The 27947-nt window shown below is 42.0% G+C and overlaps 1 protein-coding gene across 3 annotated transcripts; it reads left to right on the top strand.

Annotated features, from left to right (window-relative positions):
• zcchc14 (zinc finger, CCHC domain containing 14) lies at positions 1-27930 on the top strand. Of its 3 annotated transcripts, none has more exons than XM_062420177.1 (13): positions 1-1320; positions 8928-9183; positions 15003-15073; positions 15203-15313; positions 15485-15552; positions 16564-16730; positions 18793-18829; positions 18926-19427; positions 19518-19615; positions 21261-21358; positions 21483-21635; positions 22351-23574; positions 25280-27930. In XM_062420177.1, the coding sequence occupies exons 1-13, from the start codon at positions 826-828 to the stop codon at positions 25333-25335; spliced, it is 3336 nt and encodes a 1111-aa protein (XP_062276161.1). In that variant the 5' UTR covers positions 1-825; the 3' UTR covers positions 25336-27930. The 3 variants fall into 3 exon arrangements, with proteins under 3 accessions (XP_062276161.1, XP_062276162.1, XP_062276164.1); XM_062420178.1 differs by having other exon boundaries at positions 15203-15274; XM_062420180.1 differs by having other exon boundaries at positions 15203-15274; positions 15494-15552.
• The last annotated feature ends 17 nt before the right edge of the window (positions 27931-27947 follow it).

Here is a 27947-nt window from a genome sequence, read left to right on the forward strand (position 1 = left end):
GAACAAGTCTTCTCCTATCATCCATGACACTTCTTCTTGTTTTCACAGCGGTGTTTGATGAGGTAATGTCTCGGACATGTTATAATGTTAAATCCAGTAGCAGCAGCAGTAGCTCTAGGCCACACTAGTTTTGTTTATAAACTTCATACCCAGCACAGTCTCGCTAGCGGAGTGGACTTGCTAGCCGGGCTTCCTCGCACAAGTTGTGGAGAAGAAGTGAGGACGGAGGAGCAACTCTTCAGGAAGGGACTGCTGTGCCGTGCGGGACAGGAGAGCGGGGCGGCCCCCATCAGAAAGTCTCTGGATGACTGAGGGTCTACTTGAATGGGGCGGTGTGTTTTGATCCTGTCTGTCATTCTGCAGTCTGCGGTCCGACCGGCCCCGGGGGGACACGGCGGAGGGACTCCTGGCTGCCCTGCTGCGCGCTGAACGCAAAGCAGCACACTTTGCCTGCGTCTGAGGAGACTTGGAGAGATTATGGTTGGGAAAGGCCTGCAGCTCAGTCCCCGCTGCTCCAACAACAAAGGAAACGGCTGCTGCCTCTTTTACTTCAGTGCTGCGGCCGACGTGTGTGGAAACACACGTTGAGAGTGTGTGGAGAGAATTAGATTGAGCCAATGACTTCAGAGAAAGTTGTCAAATGAGCTCTGATTTCACGGCCGCTCCAGAGTAGCGCCGCTCGCGCACGCCTGCGCAGTTACGCACACGCGCGCATACACACGCACGCACTCCTTTTGTTGTGAAGTTTTCTCTCAGCCGAAAAGTCATTTAACAACCAGAGTGTCTCTAACAGCAGTGCTGCGGGGTCAAAGTGGATGTGTGAGGATGGTGGAGAGCAGGAGTTGTGTCCAGAGGGAGGGGGTGTACCGCTGGTTCTCCTCCCTCACCTCAGCCCAGAGAGCAGAGTTCCTGTGCGGCCTGCTGGACCTCTGCGTCCCGATCGAGCTCCGCTTCATTGGCTCCTGTCTGGAGGACTTGGCCCGCAAGGACTACCACTCCCTCCGGGATGCGGAGATCAAAGCCAACAACCCCACCGACCTGTCTGGACTCACCAACATCACGGACGAGGTGGTGCGCAGCAAGCTGCTGGTGTCCCTCGCCCTGCTGGGTTCGGACAACCGAGAGGCTGCAGGGGTATTGTATCGGACCCTGACTCATATAGACACGGTGATCAATAACTACGGCCTGGCGCTGAACGACGGGAGGACTGAAGAGCAGTTTCTGTTGCTGTTCACCATGGCCTCTAACCACCCGGCCTTCAGCTTCCACCAAAAGCAGGTGCTGAGGCAGCAGCTGGGCAAGATCCTGGACATCCTGCAGGTGAGAGGGGTTCTCAGTGGACAGGCACCAGGAAGGAACAGGTCTTCAGCTGTCACACTGCATGAAATACAGTTTAAACGTAGCTAGACAGCATTCCAATACATCATTTCCTACTTTAGTTGCCAAGTGACAAAAGTTAAGATAGGGCAAGACTTTTTGATCTGTTTTGTGTGGCTGTTGCTCAGTAGTGGTTCTGTTCTTGCGCAACTGACTGGCATAAACAATACAGCAATATAGCAAGCACAGCAACAAGTGATGGCTCCTCTGGATGTCTGACAGTGATCTTGAGGTAAGCCACACTCTGAGCAAAAAGTGAAATGAAAGCGCTCATAAAGCAGATGAGATGACAGCCAGGGAACACAGTGCAAGGCAGTTGCTCCGCTGTGAATTCTCATCGCACTGACAAGGTGCCCTAAAAACACAGAGGCTTCACCCCAGGTGTTGCCATCCAGTGTGTGGTGCTCTGAGTTATCACCGCCTCCTTCCATCCATCAGGTTTCCTTCCTGGTTACAGGTGAGGTTTTCACCTGCTCAGAGAAAAATACTTAGCGACAAGTGAAACACAAACTAATTTAAGGCAGAGGAAACATGTTAAAGACGAGTACAGCACAGTCATGTTTCCTATGGGCCAAATTACAGGTGAGACATAGTCAATGACAGGCTGCCTGTGAACACAACAGACCGCAGTCATGTGTCATTTAGCATGGAGGAAAGTAAATTACATGTTTCTTAGGTGAAAGTAGCTCTGAATGACAGTGAGCAGGAGTTTATGAGGTTCAACACAGCTGAGTTGATGTAGAAAAAAGAAAAAGAAAAATGTATCAATGATAAAGTACAATTTCAGGAATCTCACTGCTGTTTCCAACAATATCAAGCTTAGTTGGTTTTCATTTTATAAAGACATATCTGGTTCATATCCACTTAAGATTTGGGCAACAAGTGGAGTAATAACACACAAGATTCAGTGTGGTGTCAGGAATATTAATATGGCATTTTTTTTAACTTCATACTTAGTTTCCAAATCAGTTTAGGTGTTTTTGTGACCTCTTCTCTCTTTTATAATGATACAGAACATACTATAAAATCACATTTGGACTCTTATGAGTGACAATCTCATATTCATGTTCTTCTTATAGTAGTTGTCACTGAGGTACATTTGCCAGAAATCACTTCACGGTTGAACAAATGGTGAAACAAGACAGCAGTAAGCTTAGAGATGAGTCGATAGAGACAAACCCGGCTGTCACGTCTCTCCCCGCTGTGCGACAGATAAAGACGAGATTTGTATTTCTTCATCCTGGTACCGAACGTGTCGGTTGTTCCAGGTGAGCAGAGGAGGAGCAGGTGGGGAGGGTCAAGGAGCAGGGCCCGGCGGGGATCGAGCTGTCGTCTGTTACGCTCAGCCACACCGCCGCTATCACCATCAGACCGTGCGGCTGCCTCCGTCCCCCGCTGCCTGCTCCCTGCCCGATGCCAGCGCTGCCTACCTGCCTCTGTCTTCCTGCCAACTCTGCCACACACGCTGCACCTGCTGGCACGAGGTACAGAGAGACGCCGTCTGAGCGTAGTTAGCTGTGATGGTGTTCATGTACTGAAAAGCTGAACAACCAACACCATGGTGAAAAGGGATGTCACTGGTGGTTCATCTGTGGTTCTGTTTTATAAAGACTTGGGTTTGTTGACATTTCTAGGAAGTGGGTGAAAAACCTTTTTTGGGCTATATTTGCTGAAGTGTGACTATTAATTTAATGCATTATTATTGTCTGAAACAGTGGACTTCACTCTGATAAGATTCTGTCCCCCATCTGGTAAGCTTTTAGATGTTTTATTACAGTAAGTGTATGAAACACATGACCAAATTAGTCATACATCCTGTTATTTTGTGACTTATGGATGGAATTATAGTCAAAATAAATGATTCCCCTTTTTGCTTGGGTCCCCTGAGAGCCCCTTTAAGGACTCCTGGGGATTTCTAGACTTCACTTTGAGAACCACTGGTTTAAAACATCCACACGATTTTACCATTTGAAATTGTGGCTTGTTGTTATGCTGGTATTGCATTCACAGTTAAATAAAATCTCAAAAACAGTGAAGCAATATGAATATATAGTATATGATGTAGGATAGTATGAATTAATTTCAGCAAAGCACTGGTATTAAACATTTTAGTTTCAGTTATGTACTTTAGTTGACTTACAAAATAAAGGCGCATAACACAAATTTGGACAAATCAGAACACAAACAGCAAGTCTGGACAGTGAAGCATATTAATGTGTCATTTCCTGTGTGGTTTTTGACTAAAAGTAGCACTATTGGGAAACATCTTTATGAGCTTTTTCATCTAATTACAGTGTTTTGATGTTACTTTTAATCACATATAATGGCACATATCATATCTGCTCAGTGCTCACATCTATTTTTTCCTTTTTTTGCTAAATTTGTAACATAAACCATAGAAACAGGTGAATAGTTCACTTCAGCTTCTCCCAGCTCAGTTCGCGTTGGTCCAGCGCCAACCTTGACGTACATAAATAACACACACATTAACCTTCATAAACTGGGAGCTGTAGTTGTGTATGTGTGTGTATGTACAGGTGCAGGAACATTAACAAAACAGTGATGTAGGTTTCAGTCACTTTAAAGTGCATAATTCCATACATTGACATAGAGCTACCACAGCGCAGTAGCAAGTATTTCAGTATCACCTTGCCTGAGGGCTCGTCATTTACTCCTGTCATTCGCATTTTTAAAGCTGGATAAAAGGTTAAAACCATCATTCTTCTTTATGGGGATGAGCCACATTCCTATCACGCGTTTGCTGTTATGAACTATGGTGAAATGTTCTCTTTTGTAAAACAAACAGCATTCTGATAATCATGATATCAGTGGTCAACCATAAAATGTCCAATTATTGGTGATAAGAGGGCAGGGGAGAGGCAGGCTGTAGTTGTTGTTTACCATCGAACGTGGTCCCTCTTGCCTGCGTGTGTGTTGTAATGGAAGGTGGAGTTCGTAGGAAAGGGAGGAGGAGGGGATTTCCCAACGATGCAGGGAACTTAGTGGTTCATTAATCCCACTGTTACAGTAACATCAGAGATCACGCCGAGTGGAAGAGCGATGCCAAGCAAAAATGTTCGAGAAGCAAAAAGTTGGATGTTTTGTTCCTCTTGTACCTTTTAATACTACTTTTTTTTTTTTTCTCTCTCTCTCTCTTTCACACACTTAAATGTTCACACACAAGCAGACAGGCACACTGTTCAAACATGTGTGAGCAGTGAAGGGAAAGTACCCGGCTCAGAGAGGAGCGTTTGTATTTAGTGTTTTGTTGCCCTTGGCTCCTGCTTAGTGCAGGTCAGCACATTTCTCTATGCTGAAATCAACCCTCTGTGGTGTGTGTGTGTGTGTGTGTGTGTGTATGTGTCTGCGAGCGTGTCCGTGTGTGTGTCTCCAGTGAATCCCCAGGAAGTTATAAATGCTCTCACTCGCTCTCTCTCTCTGGCTCTCTTTCCTTCCCCCAGTGCTCTGAAGGGAATGACAGGGTTTCACTGTGAACCGGGGCAGTCATATACTGTACGTTATGTACAGCAGGGGCAGCTTATAGCCTGACCTGCTGTCACCTGCAGGAGATATACTGTATCTACTGTAGCCTTCACTGCAGCCTGTTACATCTCTACTGTAGCAGGCTTCATGTTAGCCACAGAAATGTAATACATAAAACATGAAAGTCATAGTAGTAGCCATTTAAGTTCTTTATAACCAGTGGTGGCAGAAGTACTCAGAACCTTTACTTGAAGGTCTTAAGATGCACTTATCAATATTTTATGCCGACAATTAAAGACATGTCAAATTATTGACTATCTTAGTTAGCTCAGCTTAGCTTAGTTTTGCCAATTTATGGTACCTGCCCTGCACCACACACACGAGAACGTTAGCGAATGGCTGGTGAACATAATGGAGCATTTAGCTGCTAAAGAGACAGATATTTGCCTCAGGAGTTGGTGGAGAAAAGTAGAGCGAATACTGGACATAAATTCATTAGGTGTCAAGAAAGACAACTACAATTGAATTCTAGGTTAGTAGTTAGCTCAGGTTAAAATTTAAAAAAGTTAGCTCAGGTTAGCTTTGTTTAGCCAACTTATGGTACCTGCCCAGCACCAAAGACACGAGAAAGTTAGCGGCTAGCTGGTGAGGATAGTGTAGCATTTAGCAGCTTAAGAGACATTTGCCTCAGGAGTTGGTGGAGAAACTCAAATGCATTGTCATTCATTAGGTGTCAAGAACGACAACTCCAATTGAATGCTAGCTTTGTTAGCTCCGCTTAGCTTAGTTTAGCCAACTTATGGTACCACACACACACACGAGAAAGTTAGCAGCTAGCTGGTGAACATAGTGTAGCATTTAGCAGCTAACGAGACAGATAGATTAGCTTAGGAGGAGACCAAAATAGAGCTAAATACTGGACATAAATTAATTGGGTGTCCAGAACAACAACTCCAGTTGCTCCATGTCTCCTTGATGTGTAAACAGGCAAATGTCACTTGATAAAATGTCAGTATTGTGTTTACAACTTGTGGCCAAACAAATCAGTATTATTATTAAGGATGCATTAAAGCTGTACATGTTGCTCAAGCTCTACCACTGTGGCCTCAAATGACAATAACAGAATAATAACAGCTTGAGTTTCCCTTCATTTCCTGTGAGTATCTTGATTTAGCTGCTTTTATGACGTCACTATAAGTGACCTGGTTGAGAGAGAGACAAACAGGAAACAACAAACACGTCTCCGGTTTAGTTTATACTTAAACAAAAACATGTTTGTGACTTGCTAAAACATAATGTAACCTTAGCATTAGTAGAAGAGTGAGAAGTCAGCAAATTGACTCAGTCAGTTACACAGATATATCTATTTTTAGTTTAGCTAGTAACAAGTAATAAGGCCTCTGGTCACAGCAGACCAAGTGAAGCTGCTGAGTGCGTTGCATTGAGCAGGTTTGTGATTCATTGCTTATTAATTAAGCTTTTCATTTGATAGAAGAAGATTGAGTCATTTCCTCTTTCAAAAGTTACATAATCTTTCAATTTCTAAGCATGAGTTTATTGTTGTAGATGAAGGCAGAGCAACGTCTATAACAGCCCTTCTGTATATCCTGCTGGATAGTCAAGAGTACATAAACAACAACTGCTTGATAAATGTGGTATGTCTGAGTTACTGTGGAGTAAAAGTATAATGTAAGTAAGCAAAAAGTGGAATGAGTTGTTTTGAAGTACAGTACGTATGTAAATCAGTTTAGTTACGTTCCTCCGCTGCACACTTCAGTGCTGCACTGGTCACTGCACACTGTTCTTCCTCCAGGATTTCATTTTAACACAAAGCAGCTGGATGCTTTGTGTCACTTCAGGGGGAAAACGGTTGAATTTGAGTTTCTCCGGCGTGATGCAGCAACAGAAATACAGAGCTAAAAACAGAACATATAATACACATGTGTTGGGTTTGTGCAGACCTGGATAATCACCCTATTATATGACTGTTTTATATGTCTGTCAAAAAAACAAAACAATGCCAGTGTTAGAATTAACAGCACAGTTCGGTTGATTGTTGTAGGAAATGGAGGAGTCTATGTCAGCACACCCGTCTGTTTTATAGTTTCAACTTTTTTTTTGGTGTTTTTTTTAACGGTGCGTTTCCAACTGGCAGTGTTGAGGGAGGTTCATGTGTTGTCTAGATATCACGAACGTACATTAATTCAATTTCCACACCTTTTGTTTTTCTGTTTCTGTCTTGTAATCCTTCCTGCTGATTCATGTTGTTTTGACTTCATGTACCTACAGTGTAACACAGTCTTAGTCATTTACAGAGCGGAGAGCTAAGCAGGTTAAGGGAGTAAATGTGCGGATGTGGCAGTAGCACACTTAATTGTTTTCAGATCTACTGCCTCATGCTGTGCATGTGTGTGTATGTGAATGCAGGCATGAGCACATGCTGGGTTTTCCCTTTTGATGATGGAAAAAAAAGAGTTGTACAGTTATAACTCCAGTGTAGTCTTTTAATTCAATAAATCTGCATGTGGAGGAGTTTTCCTACTGAACTGTTCAACACACAATAATCCAAATGTAGAGGTTGTAACCTTTTATTTAAACAAGACTTGATATAAACACACCACAGCTGGTTTAACACATATTAATATACTACAGTAACTTCAAATGCTCACTGAATTATTCCATACAGTATACAAAGCATACTGTTCACTGCATAGTCATATACACAAAATGGCTCATTAAATCCTTATTATGACATAATATCTCATCTACATGACTGTGGTGGAACTTCAGTGGTTAGATACTGTGTATGTGGCTCAAAAGAGATCAGTGGCTCTGAGGTTCCTGTTTGGTTTATGCATGATGAATAAAATTCAATTGAACACATAAACTGTGTGTTATTATGACAAACTGTTTACCGTACAGGGCTGGCTGGGATTTGAGTGACATTTCATAATATTTACATGCAGTGTTGTTTGAGTTAGAGACTGACAGGACTTGGAACCAGACATGTTATTGCTCCGCCTGCATTAGCAAAGCATAAAGAAGTGCTCTAAGATCTTAAAGGGTCGGTCTGTCCAAAAAAATAATGAAAAATGAAAAAAAGCTCATTTACGTCTCGTGTTATCAAGCAAAAGACATCATTTTGCTCTATTTTTAATCTAGCAACGTTGCTCTATGATGGTAATGTCGGTTGGTCGGCCCTCCTCTTTGACCCAAGCTGAAATATCTCAACAGATATCAGCTTTATTACAATTACCTTTAAATTTTCTACAAACATTCATGTCCACCTCAGTATGAAGGTCTTAATGAGAAAAACCTTTGAATGAAAGCAATAATATCACGTCTGTTCTCTGTGGACTTTTTAAAGGCATTCTGGAAAATGTAGAGTTAAAGTTAAAGGGAAGTTGATGAAAGTTTGTTTTGATAACAGGGGTATCTGAAAGTAGAAGTAACCCTTAAAGATATTATGTGTACGTGAGTCCCAAAGTTTGGGAGATCAGGGGTCAGTCTCTCTTGGGATCAGTTCTCTCGAGCAAGGCACGTCAGTCCCGATTTCAACCGGAACAGTAGTTGGTCAAACAGTAGGAGGCAGTTCCAGCTTTAAATGTGTGTTTGGATGTCAAAACGCTCTCCCTACAACTACTCCTCGAGGGCGCTGCTATAAATAAGAGCGCTGCTTAAATATTGGTTTGCTGTGCACCGCCAGATCTTTCTCCTCACTTTGTTTTAGCACTGTGCCAACCCCCGGAGAAAGCATTGCTCAGTGTTTCGAGTGTTCAAGCAGTGACAGCACATGGTTTAAGACTTGCATTCATCTCGATGGTCGTTGAATGTCGCCTTGTGTGTGTTTTTGTGTTTGTGTTTGGATTGTATATTACGTGATGATGAAACTAAAAGTCCAATAATGCCACAACAGGCTCACAGTCTCTATACACATGCTGCAGTGTGCAAATAAGCTCTACTGGAGGCTGAGGAGTGAACGCTTGTGCTGCTGCATGGCGTGTGCTGTATCTAGTTATCCCTGATTTCTGCTGTGTGATCCTAACCTCTGCTCCCTACACTTCCAGAGCCAGACCAAAGAGGCAGGCACGGTTTCAGGGCTGAACTCAGGGGTCACCACGGGACGAGGAGACCAAGCGGTCAGCCAGGACCTCACCCCTCCTCACCTCGACCCCCCTCTTCCTCCTCCCCCACCTCCTCCTCCTCTGCCTCCTCCTCCTCCGCCTCTTCCTCCACCTTCTCATCTTCCTCCTCCTTTACCTGCCGGGCATAGCCATGATGCAGCAGCACCAAGCAAGAGCCACCAGGGGAAATCGGGTAAAGGTGAGTTTACAGGAGTACTGCCACACTACTGTTGCTTCACTCCAAGACAAAACACATACATATAAACATAATCATGATCATAATGGATCATGATTAAAAATAATACAAAATAAGTAATTGCTAGTAAATGATAGTAACTTTATTTATGTAGCACTTTTCTTAACAATGTTACAAAGTGCCCTCGCAAAAAGATAAAATACAAGAAAACAATGAAATACGAATGGATATAAAGAGTTCACACAGAATTAGGGGGGGGGGGGGGGGGGGGGGGGGGTCAGACTGGAAAAGTGTGATCGCTGTTAGTCACCAGCTGGGTTCTTGGAAGCACCGGCAAGCCACTACCAGCCGATGTAAGAGAGCGGCCAGGCACATAAGGAGTTGCTAGATCTGTGATTTAATTAGGGGCCTGGTCACTTAAAGCCTAGAAGGTCAACAGTACAATTTTGAAATCAATGCAAAAATGAACAGGAAGCCAATTCAGGGAGGCCAGAATAGGAGTCTCTACTACTTTCTACTGTGTTTCTGGAATCAAGTGTAGCATCGACACTACACTAGACCATGTTCTACAAAACATTAAATGTCTTTGAAACTGAACCGTCCGAACTGTGAGATAGGCCTGTCGCAATAACTTTTGTTGAACGATATATCGTCTCAGAAATAATCGCGATAAACAATATTATTGTAGTTGTGTCTCTTAATTGCTAATGTGAAATGTGGTAACATTGAGGTTAAAAAAATGATCAAGGTCATGTCTATGTATCATACGGTAAGTCGATATATAGACGATAACGTAATTATTATGACAGGCCTACCGTGAGATTCTCAGCTTTCCGAGGCACCTTGAACGGTGCTTTTACGGCCATCAGGGTTGATTTACGATGTGTGCAATCACTTGATACAGGAACAGAAGCTTCTTGGCTCACAGGCTTCACTTACAGGCTTACATTGTCTATTTTCCAATGACATATAACACTTTGATATTTACTCTCAGAGGTGATATTGACCAACATATAAAGACAGCACTAAAATGTATATATTGTCACATTGTCTACTTACAAAATGCTCAGGACAATGCAAATAGTCATTCACTGAGGAAAAGGTCGATTTGTACCAAACTTCACGTGGAGCTCCAAAACACCTAAACATAACTTTTATAACACTTGATACTCACTGAAAGAATAAGTTCAGATTTGGCAAAAATATAAAACCATATCCAAGCACTTCTTTGTCTACGTGGGTTTTAGAGGGTTAATGTCATTGTCTCTCTCTGTTTGACCTAATGTACAGTATGTATGTATGTGTGACTTCACCCCCACCCCCCATCTGCGCATATCTACATGAAGTGTGTGTGTCATGCTATACACAGAGTTAAACCCAGTTGAACAAGATGTGGCATGCTGGCACATCTGAACACTGAAACTAAGCTTAAAGAATGTTGGCCTTAGGCTTGTGTGTGTGTATGTGTGTGTATATGTGTGTGTGTGTGTGTGTGTGTGTGTGTGTGTGTGTGTGTGTGTGTGTGTGTGTGTGTGTGTGTGTGTGTGTGTTTGTGTGTGTGTGTCTTTAGAATCCAGCCCAATGTTTTTCTCAAGTGAAATAAATTAGCAGAGGTTCATGCATGTCTACCTTTAAATGTTTTTAAACCTTAGTTGTTCATATGGAATTTCTCAATATGAATATTAATGAATTTAATATGAATATAAATCATTTAATTACTAATTACAAATCACAGAAACCTAATAAAACTAAAAAGTGAGACTTTTTTTGTTTTGTCAAATTAATTTTTTTTAAACCAATCCAACAAACTGCCCTGACATATTATCACCTTTTAAAGTTGCTATGGCTAACGTGGTAGTACTTGCCTATTTACACATCAGCAGACACAACATTAGCATTCATTTAGAGTTGTGTTTCTGACTAGTTCATACATTTGTGTCCACTATTCTCTCTGTTTTTGTCTGTTGGAAAAATATCTACCTCTTGAGCCGCAAAACTGACTTTTTTCATCAGCTAGCAGCTAACTTTAGCTACTAGTTAGCTGCTATTGTGATTAAAACTGCTGCCTGCTGAGCTGGAAATGATACTAATGGGAAAAAAGAGTGAAACTAACAGTAAAGTTGCTTATAAAACAAGAAAATGAGCTAAAAGAGCTAAAAGAGCAACCGCACAGCTCAGTTATCAGCTTGAACATCCTAACACTTAAGTGTTAGCAAACAAATGAGGAGACAGGGAGCAGCGTTAGCATTCATTCCCTCCATTTTTTGCCTTTATTGGACAGTTGGTGGCAGAGATGCTGACGGGAAACAAGGAGAGAGTGAAAAGAATATGACATGTAACAAAGGTCACTTGCCAGACTCAAGACAAATGGGGTATATGCATGTACTGTAACCACTCAGCTACAAGGGTGCTCTGAGAATTTTTTAATATGTAAATGAATTTTTCCATAAAATTGCCTCTAAATAAGAGCAAAATGCCCTTAAAGGTACAGCAGACCCACATAGGTGTTTTCAATCATTCCTATTGATGAGATATCTGCTCAGGATAACGTTTGGAATGAAACATCATTAACCAATAAGAAAAAGGTGTAAACAAACCCGCCTGAACAGGACTAAAAGCAGTAACAGGACAGTTAGGGAAATGTTACACCCACACAGTCTTGTGACCAGATCTTATCAGGCAATGTGAAAACACCTGTGTGGGTGTGGGGCCTTTAAAAATGAAAGGGGTGAAAATCTTACCTGAGCTTTTACTAAATACACATTGAACCCAAGTTGACAGCAGTGTCTTTTTCTCCATTGCAGGTCACAATATATCAATCACACACAGTGAATTTTTGGTTTTTATAAGGCAATCTGAGCATTTGGTATTATCACCCATTTGGAATCAGTCACCCAGTGGGCAGCCGGTGCCTCAGGGGTGGATGCGGTTTTAGAGGGGGCGAGCCTCTCCAAGCCAGCCTGTTATTGTCTTGGCCCCGTGCCTCTGTCTGTAACACAACGCTCAACTATCTCACTACCTCATGGTCACACCACATAGCTGTCACCAGTATAAAACACACACACACACACACACTCATACACAACACCACACAGTCGTTTTCAGCATGTAGAAACACATAAAACACAAACGCAGACAAGCGTACACACACATTCTCACAGGCGCACACAATTAAAGTTTATATGCCATGCCCTACCGTTTTCACAGTTTCTGCTACCTCAGGCCAGGAAGAATGAGGTACACCTCATGTGCTGGTTTTTGTGTTTTATAGCACACACACACACACACACACACACACACACACACACACACACACACACACACACACACACACACACACACTATAGTTGTAAAGTATTAAAATCACAGAGGTAACAAGAGAAGTATTTATCAGTATGTTATCTCTTCAGGAGATAACTGAAACTCTTCTTTTGATCACGTCATCTGAATATTATGCACACACACTGCTTCACTTAAAAAAAACTGTGTGTGTGTGTGTGTGTGTGTGTGTGGCAGCCTAGATTAGTGTGAATGGCAGGCGGCATTTAGAACCTCCTACAGCTGCTGCCTAACAGGCACACAGCAAGGTGCTGAGGAACGTGTGTGTGTGTGTTTGTGTGTCTTTGTTTGTAAAAGACAGAGAGACACACAGACAAAGAGAAATGTTTGAGACCTTCTCCTCTTTCTTTACTCCTTCACATAGCTCTTTATTTGTCTCCTCCTCCTACTCTCATGTATTCCTGATCCCTGCTTGTCCCTGCACGCCTGATGTGGTGTCAAATGGAGAGTTTAATATGTCTAAATAGATACCTAAAGGTTTTTTTTTGCACACACACACCCAGCTTTTTTTTTTAGCGATCACAACATTTTTAACCCGCTCTCATATTCTGTCTAATGACATGGATTTGATGGCAGTGGAGCAGCCCCAACCTGCCTCTATACCTAAGGCATGCATCCAGACAAAGAAGTAGACTTACACGCTATGCGGAAGAGTGTATGTTATTTTAGAAATTGGTGGTGGAGAGATGGATATGGGGGTTTATTAGAGCTGTCAGGAGTGGAAAATGTCATTTCAGAACATGCAGAAGCAAGAGAGAAAGGATTTGGTGCCAGAATTTATGGCTAGACAATCTCAGAGGTCTCAAGACATTGAATGAATGTTTTACATTTGATACAAACAGTGACATCAGGCAGTCAGTAGGCACACAGGTAGGACTGGAATGATAGCAGGATTTGAGGAGGAGGAAGCCCAGGTGGGGAGCAGTGACTTGGATGAGTTGTAAAGTAGCAGCTGTGGGAAGTTGTTTGGCAGCAGAGTTGGGACAGAGTTTCTGTCCAGATGGCAAATTAAAGAGCACATATACATGGTGGAGATGTTGCCAGATTTGGAGCTCATGTGATGGACAAAATGTTCAGTCTGGTAGTCGAGCTTGCAGAACCAGAGAGATCCTAGTTCATAAAGTGATAGTTCACATTACTGAGGTTAGCTGACAAATCTTCAGGGAGCTGCTCTCATTAGTTTGACTCATTTGGCTCACTGGTAGGTGAACTTGTATAACAAGGTCCAACTAGAGTGTTGATGAATCAGCAGCACAATAGGAATGAGTAAATAGTAGTTGAGCCTGCAGATAGACATGTATGGTATGAAGATGGAGAATACGCACTATATTTGGTCCATATGTTGAGAAATATTGGAAGCACCGATAAGGCAAACCTTACCAGATATAACATCCTTCAACACACCATGTTATTTATGATGCAGCCATAAAGTTATTGATGAACATCTCATAAACGAAATAAATTGCTGCCACTACTGTGTAGCGAAGTTTTCTAAAGAATCGTCTTCAGAATGTGTAAATTGTGCAAAAAGACTGTTAGACATTTAATACAAGCAATAGACTTGTTTATAATGTTAGTGGGTTAGACATAGTGTACTGTATCATCATATTTGTGAAAAAGAGGGCGATATGGATACATCCTTCATCACAGTAAATGTAATTTTATATCACCATATCAATGGAAAATCAATAAAATGAGGAACTGGATTAAATAACCACACAAAACTGACTGTTATTGGTTAATCCTGGAAACAAAGTTACTTCATCACACTGATGTAAAAATAATAAAAAACCCAATGTTTTCATTTAACAAAGTCCTGCTGATTTTGCAACGTAGCCCACATGGTCTGACACAAACCGAGATATTAAAGGGATACATGGTGTAAGTGGTAAGAGCAGATTTATATCATTTGACAGTGTTTATTGTCACATTTCCCATCTCTTAAACGTATAGTCAGTATAAGACCACAACATAGTGACAGAATGGGGTACAAAGGAGAAACTAAAACATTTTTTATGATGAGCTTGCATTTACCGTCCCACCACTAACCTAATGACCTGCTGGCTCAGTTTTCCACAGAGCTTTTAAAGGGCTTTTAAAGTCATGAACAAAGTTTACTGACTTGCCAGAGCAACAATGGGCCTCTCTTTGCACTTGAGAACTCAATGTCCTTTGATATCAGACACCAGCACAAAGTGCTGTGAAGTCCAGAAAGAGCAAAAAAGTACACAGCAGTTACACCTGATGACAGGATTAAACTGTCGTTTCTTTTTTTTTTCCTCACATGATTTACTACTTTTGCAAGTAAGCTAAATTTAATTCCTCAGAGCCATTTAAACAAATCATTTCTAATTGACTGGTGTGTCAAATAATGTCTCAAATGCTCTGGTGTTAAAGTGCAACTTGCCAGTACCTGCTGGAGTGTGTGAATATATGAAGTATGGTAACTCATCTGTGAAACCATCTGCGCTTATTTTTTTCAGCGGTGATTGAAAAGGTGGTGTTGAGAGGAGTGACACACAAGTCTGAAGACAACAGTGAATACGTGTTCGAGGTGGGTCCAGTGTAAACAAACAAACACACATGCAGATGTTGCACTAACTCGACTTCTGTTCTCCTCCCAAATGGACTCTCTTCTTTTCACTTCACCCTTCCTCATCTGTACTCTCCGCTTCTCCTCCAGGTCAGCTGGTCGGATGGTTTCATGTCGTCCGTTGTTCGAACTCAGCAGGAGGTGACAGAGCTGCTGTCCCAGGTCAGGACCACCACCAAAACACAATGCACCAGAATGATGGTAACAATCTCAGGCTGTAATTGAACGTTGTTCACATAAACGGCTCTGCTGCTGTTTTTTTTACACAGATTCATTTGGGACATATAGCTCAGTATCATCAGCATAGTGACATAATGTGCTTAGTTTACTAGGCTATATGACTATTTCTAATGTTGAACTTTTCTCTCTAAGCTCTCACAGGCATTTCCTGATGAAGGCGTGGAGAAGTTCTTCCCTCAGTCCATAGACCTGGACCCCAGGTTAGTCACATAACCCAACTGGTTTACTTGTGCCCTTTAAAACTCATCATTATTGTGTATCTTCTGGCAGCCATAGTGAAGCTCCACATCTCATTGCTTCTCCAAATGTGACTACTTCTTCACAGAAACATGACTGACCTGTTTTTGTTTAGGTTATTTATCCTGATCATATCAGCACTGATAAATATACTGTAACCTACCAGAGTACTAGCTGCTTAATGGTACCCGGTAGAGTTTTTGGAACAATCAAAGCTCTATTTACATTCAGCGTTTCTCACCAAAACCTTACAAAAGTGTTGAATGTCCTTCCTCATAAAACTGATTCATGAAATATTTTAAACCTTTATTGTTAACATCCATGTTTGCCTCTTCTCTACTGCCGTTCTTCCTTTTATGCACATTACTGCCACCAACTGTCAATCAGTGAAATAGCGTGACCCAATGCATAACAAACAAAACAGGTAAAAACATGGTTGTATAGTGCTGCTAGTGCTCAAAAACGTCACAGGGTACCTTGATTGTCAAAATATCGAACACATCCAACAAATTCAGTTTTTTGGCTAGCAGCTGTCTGCCAGTATTGCTTTGCTAAATTAGCCTGCTGGCCAGTTATCTGAATAACAAAATAGAGAAAAGAGAAACTAAATATCCTATATTATTTTACTTAGATTGTTACTGAATTAATCTGCATCTGTACCACAAATAAAACGGTCTTCTCAAGGTATCTCATAGTCTCGCCTGGTTGAATATGCGTTAATATGCACATAGCAAATTCTTCATTCCACTTTCACGATAACACTACATGTATTGGAGAGTCTTTCATCCAACTTCACAGCATCACAGCACTTTCTTATAATCAACTTGTCTTTTCCTGCCCCCCCCCCCCCCCCCCCTGTGCTCCCTGTCTCCCCCCCTCCCGATGTCCTGTGCTCCCTGTCTGCCCCCCTCCCGATGTCCTGTGCTCCCTGCCTGCCCCCCTCCCGATGTCCTGTGCTCCCTGCCTGCACCCAGGTGTCTGACAACGCTGCCCTGCCACGTCCTCCAGCACCACAGCGTCCAGCTGTTCTTCACCTCCACCAGGCCTCTGTCACCCAACTGTCCTTCCTCTCTCCTGCCGCTCCCCTCCTCCCCTCCCACGGCTCCCGTAGCCCCGTCATGCCCCTTCACCCCCAGCTCTAGTAAGTCTTACATTTTCACACATATTAAGTAGCTTTCTATATTTGAACTGATTCAATGAACTATTAGTTAACTTCCTAGAAATAAATTAAATTGTACATTCAGCACCAAAATATCATTTGTTATATACATATGTTTCTATCTGTTTTTTAAATGTAGAGAGATAGGAGATCATCAGATAGGTTTAGCTGCTGATGAGTGTGTGGCATGACAGTCTATCTATATAATCAGTAAGTCTTTACAGAGGACAGCAGGGATATAACACAGGAGACTCTCGATGCAGAGATAGAAGGTGTCTAGACAGGAAGGGTCCAGAAATCAAAGATGTCATGCCTGTGTGGGTTTTTTTTTGGTGTTAGAGGTGAGAGAGAAGGTGAGGAATAAAGAGGTAGTGGAAAGGACAATGCCGTGAGTGTGGATCTTGGCCGGTGACAGTGAAGAGGTGAGAGAGGTGAGACAGCAGGGAGGATTTTCAGGTTGTGTTTTGGAGGTGTTGGAGGGATCGGACAGGGTCTATTTTAGTCCGGTGTGGGAATTCAGCGTGGCATGTTTGTGTTGGGAAGCCTAGAGTGTGGTGACCTCATGTTGGTGTGTGTGTGTGTGTGTGTGTGTGTGTGTGTGTGTGTGTGTGTGTTGGTGTGTGTGTGTGTGCTTGATTCTATGAGTGTGACTTCATCCCAGAGAGTATTTATAGCCCCAAGTGCAGTGTGTAACTGTGTGTGCTTGTACTTTTTGCATCTGTGTGTGTCTGCCAGACTCTCAGGAGACCCCATGGAGGCGAGGCTAATATGAACGTCTAACTCCGCTGTAATGTGGCTCCACAAACACACAGACCTCTGCCCTCCACCACAATATATTACAGTTCATCCCCCCCCATAAGCCGGGATATGAGGCTGTAACATCACATTTACTGCGCTGACCGCACGGCTCACTGCATGTGTTCTTCTTAATTTATGGGTTGATTTTAGTGAGCAGACTCTTCTGTCAGACGGGAACGAGATGAAGTATAAATCATAAAGCTTTTCATAACTTGTCACCGATCGACGTTGCATGAAAGTATAATATATATTGGTGGAGGTTTCAGTTTTTACTTTGTGAGACACAAGCACATAAAATGAATTATCTTCTTGTCTTCTGTGTGTCAGAATATCAAGTTCACCTCTAATTAAAATGCATTTCAAACAGTATTCACTTCAATTTCTACTATTTAGTGCAAATGTTCCCTAAATATCAAAGCACTGATGTTACCCTGTGGCTCAAAGTTGCATTGTGGATCATTTAGGCGCCAGGTTTTGACAAGGAAGATGAATGTATTGAATAAAAAAAGGACGATATCTCTGGTACTGGTGAATCGATTTTGATCTTTTTTTTTTTTTTTTTTTTAACCGTCCATTGTGAGTCTGACAATGATGCAGGAGTGCGACACTAGTTTGGTGAAGTACCCCCCCCCCCCCCCCCCCCCCCCCCCCCAAAACTCTTTTTATTTGGATTTTCCAACACAATGACATACAGTGGTAACTGGTAACAGAAAAGGGCATAATTGTACACCAGTATGTCAAAAATCCTCTATACTCATACATCACAAACCCACCCAATTCACATCAGAATCAGATGTTACTAGGTGAGGTACTGTTTTAATGGAAAGCATGAGAGCAGGACATGAACGAGACATAATGATCATGAGAATCCATAGGTGGCAAAAAAACACCAAAAAAGAAAATCCGAATCATTTATAGTGTAAGATTATTATTCTTTTTAGATTGTTACACAACTTCAACATGAACTGACATTTTATTTTCTAAATAAATGGAAAAACAAGAAAACAAGAAAATTGAAAACACTGCAGATTGAATCACATCATCATCACATCTGTATGAAACAACAGGCCTAGAGATATTGGTGTTTTACTATTTATCCTATTCTTTTAGTTTATTAGCTATCTTTGTATTAGTACCAATCGAATTCATGCTTGGTGTCTCTTTTAGTCAATTGAAGGTATTTGTTTAAAGTGTTTTGAACCTGATAATGAAAATGATCTTTTTTTGTTTGTGCTCTGTCCCTCAGGTCTCGGCTGTATGTTGCAGTACAGAGGAGCCAACAGGTATGATTATTTTCCCTCCGCCTGTCCGTGTGTCATTCATCTTCTTTACAGGACGATTTGTGACCTCTGATTCTTGTATGTGTCTCTCCTTCTCAGGGTGGTGTACAGAGTGGCCAGCGTCCAGCCCGTCGTCAGCACCCACGGCTCGGTCTTGACTCGCTCCTCTTCTCACCCCTCCTCCCTCCCTCCTCCTCCTCTCCCTCCCTCCATCTCTCATCCCCAGCATTCCCCTCAGCTGTCTTCCCTCCCTCCCCCCGTGCCGGCCCTGCCCGGCCAGCAGGGCTGCGTGGCGGGCGGAGGCGACGCCCCGTCCCAGCCGCATCCCCAACATCAACCCCTTCAGCTCCAGTCGCACTCGTACCCTCAGCACTCCCAGCACCACCTTCAGCAACAAACCGGCGGTCAGCCAAGCACGCAGCCTCAATCCCATCATCCAGCCCATTCCCAGTCCCTCTCATACTCCCGCTCCCAGTCCCACACACAGCCACCATCCCAGTCCCAGGTTATCACTCCTGAACAGAACGGCATCCTGGATTGGCTGCGCAGGCTTCGGCTCCATAAGTATTACCCCGTCTTCAAACAGCTAACCATGGAGGAGGTGGGTACTGCTTCAGATTCTGTCACACACGCACGCACACACAAGGAGTACACTCAATCTTCTGAACCTGTTCTCCTGTACAATCTCCAGTTTTTAGCGCTGACAGAGGAGGACCTGAACAAGTACGACTTGACCCAAGGAGCAAAGAAGAAACTCAAGACTCAACTGGAGCTGCAGAAGTCAGCGGAGTAAGCTGCACATGTCACTAATCCAGTTTTTTTTATGTCTGAGTTGACACAGTGAAAAGCTTCTCTGTTTTGCAGCTATTGTTTCCCGTAGCCGCCCTGTGCTATGTTTGTTTTTTTACTGTATCAGTATATCAAAGCATAACATAGTTTTTACAGGACACAATGTGAAAGGAAAGGAGCGGTATAGGATGTTAGTGGTATCTAGCAGTGAGGTTGCAGGTTACTATAAACAGATTACCCCTCCCCTCCCCTCCCCTCCCCTTCCAAGCATGTAGGAGTGGCCACGAAACTTGCAAACATGACCTCTTTAGAACCGGTGTTTGGTTTGTCCACTCTGGGCTACTGTAAAAACATTGCAGTGCAACACGGCAGACTCATGGATGTATTACGAGAGCTGGATATGGCCCCTTCATTCAGCCCATTTTTGATACCGCTCGATTTTCTCATCTCACTGTCGACAAGAAAGCGAATAAGTGTAATTCCTAAAAAGTAGAAGTCACAGCAGGAATGAGTGGAGTCATCTAAAAAAACAAGACCACGCTTTGTGCTATTAACGATTAACAGGCGGACTGATTGGCTGCTGATGTGGGGCTGTGAATGCACAGCAGTAACAGCCTATACGGCGTCAATGGTTAACCAGCCGAAGGTGGGCTGGAGAGATAAGATGTACTTATGAGGAGATAATCAACAGAAACACATGCAAAAACACAAAAACAAGGACATGCATGCAAATGCTTCTACATGCTCTGTTTCTCTTACTTAAAAAACACACACACACACACACACACACACACACACACACGCACGCATGCACGCACGCACTCTGACACGAACCAGCTCTCATTATCTTATTATCTCTTCATCATATTTCCATCCCCAGTATCAACATGTTTCCATTAGGTGGGTGATAGTACGTGTGTGTGTGTGTGTGTGTGTGTGTGTGTGTGTGTGTGTGTGTGTGTGTGTGTGTGTGTGTGTGTGTGTGCTTAAACAAGATGGAAAATGGAAAGTTCCTGCGTTGGTTTTCCATGCAGCGTGTTTGCAGATGTGTTTGCAGAAGAGCAGCTGGGATGCTGAGGGACATGTGGAGTGGATAATGTCTCTCCCTGGTGGTGATCTTAGGACATTAGCTGCTCCAGGCAACATCAACTTCAAGATGTTTAGTAGAGTCAAACAACACAGTGTCTCCAACATGACTTGGGTACCTCTGTTCAAATTTTAAAACACTTCAACAGATACTTTTAACAGTTTTAAAAGTAATTTCAGGTGTATATAGTCAGTTTAATCAATAATAAAATAGAATAGGACAGAATAGAATGCCTTTATTGTCATTGCAAGTTAACATAAAACGAAATTTGCCGTCTCTCTTAAAAAGGAAAATCTTTACCCCATATACTCCACTCATCCGTCCATTCACTCACATGCACCCACAGTAACAGAAACTGTGAGTTGAATGAGTAAATAGCAATAAAAATATAATATAAAATAGAATTATATTTTATATTAGTCAATTTGGAGACAGTTTCAAATTTTACATGAAAAATATGTTTTTTTTAAACATTTATCATAGTATAGACGAATATATATATATATAGTTATAGACTTACTTACTTACTGTTGTGTGTGTGTGTGTGTGTGTGTCCAGCAGGGAGATGAAGATGGAGAAGCGGCCATGCAGCGGTATTGCCAGGGTGACTCCTTCCAGTCACATGGGGCCCTTAGCACACCCCACCTCCACCGCTGGTAACAAATCTTCATTCTCATATATTTACATTATTATTAGTAGTAGTATTATACTGTGTAGATGTGAGATAAGTGAAATGTTTGCAGCCAGTGGCTCAGAATAACTTGGTCCATGTTGTTACAGGAGAGCTGCGAGTGGAGGTGGACGCCGTGCTGCACCATCACCCCGTCTCCACAGACAGCAGCTCATCCTCAGGCTACTCCAGCTCTTCCTGCTCCCCCCGAACACCCCTCTGCTGTGACGCTACCTTTGACAGGACCAGAGACCTTCACCGCCGTAAGTTTCTGTTCTGTTCTGTTTTGATCCGGCTGAAGAATCCCTTCATAAAAAGTGTCTATACTAAATATTGAACCACAGATGTGTTTAGAAAGCATCAATAGTCGATCTGACTGATCAATTAATGTGTGATTAAACCTTGATTAATGTTTCAGAGAGCAGAGAGAGTGTATTTTTTAGCTTTTACATCACTCATTTTTGGAGAAAAAACATCTATTATCACACAATATCATGTTTTTACATCTGTCAAATATTAAAATGGGTCAAATTTGACCTGAACAGTATGTAAGGGGTTAATAAAAGCTAGACTAAAACTAGGTTAAAAAAGAGATTAAAAGACAAAAGAAACACAAATAAAATCAATCAATAAGAAGATAAAACTTATAAAATGATAATAATAAAATAACGTAAAATAAAGAAGAACAAAATTCTAAAACATCAAAACAAATATGATAAAATAGATTAAAAGAATATGAATGATTCTTAATCAAAGAAGTGAGGTTGTAGCCCACTCCTCATCTCTGCTGGAGGCTAGCAGCTCAACGTTTGGTCCGTTTGCTTTTCTTTTCATTTACTGGAAATGTTACAAAAGGTGCTATATAAATGTTATGTTATTATTATGATATTATCATATATTGACACTGTCTGAGTGTGTGCTGCAGGTCTCTCCAGCCTCCCTCACATTTGCACTCATCACCCTGCGTCTGTGTTCCAGGTGTGTCTGGTCCGGACACATCAGGAGGAGGTCTGGAGAAGGACCGCTCGTGTGTTTTCATCCTCAACTCCAGCTGCCCCGCGGGATCCAGTCGCCCCACAGCCCAGGTCCTTCCCGTCCAAACCGACCCTGCTCCTCCTCTCCCTCCGCCCTGCTCCTCCCACCTCCCCTTCAGCCTCCAGCAGTCTCCCTACCACCCTCAGGCCGGCTACCCCCAGACCCTGCTCTCCTCCGCCTCAAACCCAGCGCGCATCCTCACCTCCCCGCGAAAACCGAGGCCCCCTCCTCTATGCACGGACGACAGGACTAAATCTCTGGGCTCGGGCGGGGGTTTCGGCGCGGGGCTGGGCGTGGGGATGGGGGTGAGGCTGGAGACCCTGTTCCCCGGCCTGAACGTGGACGGCTCCTCTGCGCTCCAGGACTCGGTGGTATGTCGCGGCCTCACGGGAGCCGCCGTGGGTCTGATGGTGGAAACCAGCTCCGCTTTGACCTCCACCTCCAACAGCGTCCACCACGTCTCCCACCCTCCTCTCCATTTCCACCTCTCATCATCTTCCTCCACCTCTCCATCTGGATACTACTCCTGCCCGCCTACCTCTTCTACCACCTCCTCCTTCTCCTCCTCCTCCTCCTCCTGTTCCTCCACAAAGTCCGGCTCAAGCTCCACAAGCGGGGGTGGCTTTGTTCCCATGGCAACCACAGCCACTGTCCCTGTGGCCGCGGTGCCCGGCAACACCTACTACCCACCCCAGCCCACCTCTAGCCCCTCCCCTTCCCCTTCCTCTGCTCCCTCATTGGATCAAAATTCAGGTCACACCCCCTCCGTGTGTGTTTGCAGCTCCTGCGGTTGCCGGGGGAACTGCGGGGCGTACGGGACGTTGCCAGGATACGCCGCTGCGGCAGGCTACCTGCAGCCGTTCCCCACCGGCCCCTCCCTCTTCACCCTGGGTCCCCTGCTCCACCTCAGCCCCCTGATAGCTTCATCCAGCAACGCAGGCGCAGGGGCCACTCCCTTCTCCTACCCCATGATGGTGCCACCGCCCTACCGCCACAGCCCCTTGTCACATGACCAGCATCAAGGCTTTGGCTTCTACCAGCCCCACGGCATCTTGGGAAATGGAGGGCAGAAACGTGCAGCTGGGAACCTGTCCTGTTATAACTGTGGAGCCAACGGGCACAGAGCAGAGGACTGTAAGCAGCCGCCCATGGACTCATCACAGCAAGGTGAGAGAAGCAGGGAGTGTGCATCAATTCATACATTAAAAAAAACAATTACAAATGAATTTATTAAATCTGCATTTAAAAATTAAATGAAAACACAACCAAAAAATATGATTATGTTTACACAGAATAGATATTTAGTTTCCTCAGTTCATTGGAATTGACTCACCCTTTCATGCATAGTGGTCACTACAGTGCACAGCTGTTTTCTTATATATGCATGATGATGGATTTAGATGGCATAGTTGCACTTCAGCCACCACAGTGGACAGTAATGCATCATCTCATACACTACTACTTCATCTGCAGTCACTTTTTTGGTATTATAATGTAATGTAATGTCATTGGAACTTATTTGTTTTCATGCCTAAAGAGAAATGAAAATCCTGACTGATGTTATAATTCATACATGAAAGGGTTTAATTCTACATTTTTATTGTTTATTTTACTAATGTTAGCTCTGCTGCTGTTCACATGAAGCTAAATTAAAGTGAAAACATCAAAATAATGCAGAGAAATAAACAGACTAAATACATTAGTCAGTCATTTTCCAATTACATTCAAAAAATTAACTTCAATGTTTGTTTTTTTTATTCAATTTGTTTTATCAGCATGACGTGAAAAAGACATTTGTTTTTCCAAACCATGTGAAAGAAAAGAGTGCACAATGGAAAAGAAAAAAGTGATGTTTATCATTTTAAACATGAATTGATCATAATTTAACGCCGAGAAAGTCTCAATGCAGACTTTTATGATCTTTTAAGCTTTATTGAAGCAGGAAGTCATGGGCAGCATTATCTCTCTATTTGCATGTGAAGATTTGATTGGAGCTCAGAACAGATTCTTCTTCTTATTATTATTATTAGTCTAATATTTTCTGCCAGAGGTACAGTGCTACTCTCAGTTTGAGGTAACTGTCATTTTTAGTTTAAAAGAAAAGAGTAAAAATGCTTCAGGAATTTGGATTTGATTTATGTAACCATCAGGCATGTATTAGTGTGTCACATCTTGTTTACACATATATTTTGAATATTTAGCTCACTTTACTCACATTGAGCTCATTTTTCTTTCATTTGAGACAGAAATTCATGTAAAACAACGTGAAATATAAATGTTAAAAATGTGTATAAGTAAAAACATAAATCTAAATGTTAAATCTAAATTATTACTAATTTAGATTTAACATTTAGATCAACATTTTTTTTTTACGTATACATATTTTTAACAATTATATATATATATTATATTTTTCATTAATTTCTGTCTAAAATGAAAGAAAAATGAGCTAATTATGAGTAAAGTGAGCTAAATATTCAAAATAATAAAATTCTTAATATAATTTTCTTGTATATTTTTGTTATATATATTATTTTTTAACTTTTAGGCTTCTTGTATATATTATTTGTCCTTATTATTTATGTATTTCTGTTTTGTGTTTATGTTTGAGCTATTGGATACATGAAATCTATCTATCTATCTATCTATCTATCTATCTATCTATCTATCTATCTATCTATCTATCTATCTATCTATCTATGTATCTATCTATCTATCTATCTATCTATCTATCTATCTATCTATCTATCTATCTATGTATCTATCTATCTATCTATCTATCTATCTATCTATCTATCTATCTATCTATCTATCTATCTATATGTGGACATTTCCAAAAGCTTGAGTATAACACATTTGATTTGTCTTGCAGGAACATTTCGACTGAAGTACACTCCTCACTCTGACAGTAAGGACTCAGGGGACTAACCAGGAGACACACAGCGGTGGATTTAAATCGTCACACTCTCGACACGACTGTACCTCATGTTCCTCCCGGAGCCGACAGGCAGCCTCCACACATACTTTAAAAGGGATGCGCAGACAGTCTGGTTCACCGCCGGTCCGTTTAAGGACAGCGGATCCATTTGATCCTTTCATTTCTTTTACAACAGCCAACACTGCAGAGAACCATCGGGAGCAGCTGCCTGAGAGCAGTGAAAAACAAGGAGGAGGAGTTCTTTTACACTACTTCTGTATACTTCACTGAGAGATGAAACGAGAGCACGTGAGGAAGAGATGGAACGGCTGTCGCAGTCTGTGTCATCAGATTAGCTTTCAACCCCCCTCTTCCTCCTCCTCCTCTTCGGATCTCCTCGCATACAAACACAAAGTCACAAGGAGAGCTGGAGATTGTAAACTCTCAGAGCTCCTCCATGAAGAAACAGTATACAGTGCAGTAAAACCTCAACATTTACAGTCTCCTGGATGGTTCACAAACCAAAGCAACACAAGTCCAGCATCCTAATAACTTCCTGGACACTCAGTGGAGTGCATTTTTTAAACTGGCTCTAAACCTTTAAAGCCAGTTTGATCTTATCACAGCATCCTCCCTTTCACTGAATCCACCTCACACCACCCGGCTGTAAAGCACAGGTGATTAAAAGAAGCATTTCTACGTCTGGGTCATGTGACAGTAGAGCAGTTACAAAAGCCGTGTCCCAACTCCATACTTCATGCTAACTGTATACAGCACACACTTTACACTAATGTTTGTAGTGAGTTGCTTTTTTTTTTGCTGTTAGTTTACAAGGAATCAACGTACTTCATTGTTTTATAACAGGAAATGATGCAATACATGCATCGTTTAAAGGCAAACTGACCAATTTAACCTCGCCTGTTTACAGTCATTGTTTCCCGCCAAAAAACACTTAACAAACTGAAAGCATTTTCTTCCTCATAAAACATTTGCAGATTTTTTTTTTAAGTTTACATGCAAACAATCTTCTTTATTATTATTTTATTTTATTGTTTTACTGCTCAATAGCACTCCTAGTGGTGTTATTAAAATCTTCACAGTGTACCTTTAAACTTAAAGACACAGCTACATGTTTTACCACCATCCTCAATTTATTTTAGGCAGCTGTGAGTAGCTCTAATATTTCAACAGTATACTCAACTCAACTTTTTTTAATAGTTTGCATACTGACTGTTTTGAGCACACTACATACTCATACATGCAACTACATACATACAAATGTATAGAATTAGAAAATAGTATGAATTTGGGACACAGCAAACGTGTTACATATAAAAAAAAGTTTTCATTTGTATTTTTTTTCTTTCTTTATCTTACTTTTCAAAGTAAGTGTGTACCCTGATTCAAGAGCTGAATGTCCTCAAAAGTCGACGAGGGAACGGACAGTCATGATGCGTTCGTCATCGTTGGAATTGTGCGTCTTCATTCAGCAGGGGTGATCTTACCGACTCCCCCGCAACAGTGCCTGGGGTTAACATGCAGCCCCTCTACCTCTGGGCCAGTCTAGGTAAAAAAAAAGAAAAGAAAAGAAAAGACTTCCATTGCCAGATCAGGACAATCAAATCGCAGGCGTAAAAGATCATCTGTCTGTACTTGAACGTCTTTGTACGTTCAGTCACTCCTGTGGTCGCTCAAGGCGGATAAACATTTGAAAAGTGCCAATTTTCCTGCAGTCGAGTTTGCTGACGTTTCATTTTTTTAAATATATATATATATATTGTTGATGTAAGTGAATGAATGTCCTACACTTCAGACTCTTTTCTAATTGTTTTAGTCTTTCTACAAAAGAATTCAGGAGAAAAAAAAAAAACAATGTATGAAAAAGTTTTGGAAATGTTTCCAAGTGTTGGGACTGTGTGTGAGCGTATGAGTCGCTGGGCAGGACCCGGAGTTTTAGACACGAGGACAAGCTGGTCCTTCAGAGACACACAAAAAATACAATAATACTATGTGCACCCCCGGAGGGTGCAGCACAGGGACATTTATTTAAAATGCTGAATATTCTGTTGTTTTAAAATAAGAAGTCAACATTGTGCTTTTTTTTTTTTGTAAAATAAAATATGTGGTCTTCGGACAGAGATACGAGGCTCAGAATCAAACCAGCAAGCCTCCGTTCAGCTGAATGTTGGTGTGAGTTGTAACTGTGCAGCTGTGTTCATCGCTAAAGGTGCACAACAAGATTTCATTCTATCGTTGCACAGAAGGAAAAACTTTTTTTTGTTTCACAGGACAAACCAAAGATTGACCTCCGTTGAGGGTTTTTGTTTGTTTGTTTGTTTTTTTTGCTGTTTTGCTGTTGCCTTAAGCATCATGATAGAGCCCGGTAAAGCTGATATCACAGCGTTGCATGTTGCTTCATCTTTAGTGAAAAAAAAAAGCGCTTATGGAATATTTGTGTGCAATTGTTTGAATGCAGTTTATAATCATCCGGTTCAAGTATAGGTCAGATTTTTTTTTTTTTTTTTTGTTATTGCTTATTGTGTTTTAAAATTTGACTCCGAGGGGGGAAAAAAACAATTTGAGTAATAAAATCTGTTCTGATTCTGACTTTCATTATATTGTC

Source organism: Scomber scombrus, chromosome 6, assembly GCF_963691925.1.
Source record: "Scomber scombrus chromosome 6, fScoSco1.1, whole genome shotgun sequence".
Lineage (NCBI taxonomy): Eukaryota > Metazoa > Chordata > Actinopteri > Scombriformes > Scombridae > Scomber > Scomber scombrus.

Excerpts from the sequence above, each read along its gene's own strand:
- zcchc14 (XM_062420177.1), top strand. The coding sequence starts at position 826 with ATGGTGGAGAGCAGGAGTTGTGTCCAGAGGGAGGGGGTGTACCGCTGG. Across the intron at positions 19,428-19,517 it reads AACAGCTAACCATGGAGGAG|TTTTTAGCGCTGACAGAGGA; the intron begins GTGGGTACTGCT and ends TACAATCTCCAG. Across the intron at positions 19,616-21,260 it reads GAGCTGCAGAAGTCAGCGGA|CAGGGAGATGAAGATGGAGA; the intron begins GTAAGCTGCACA and ends GTGTGTGTCCAG.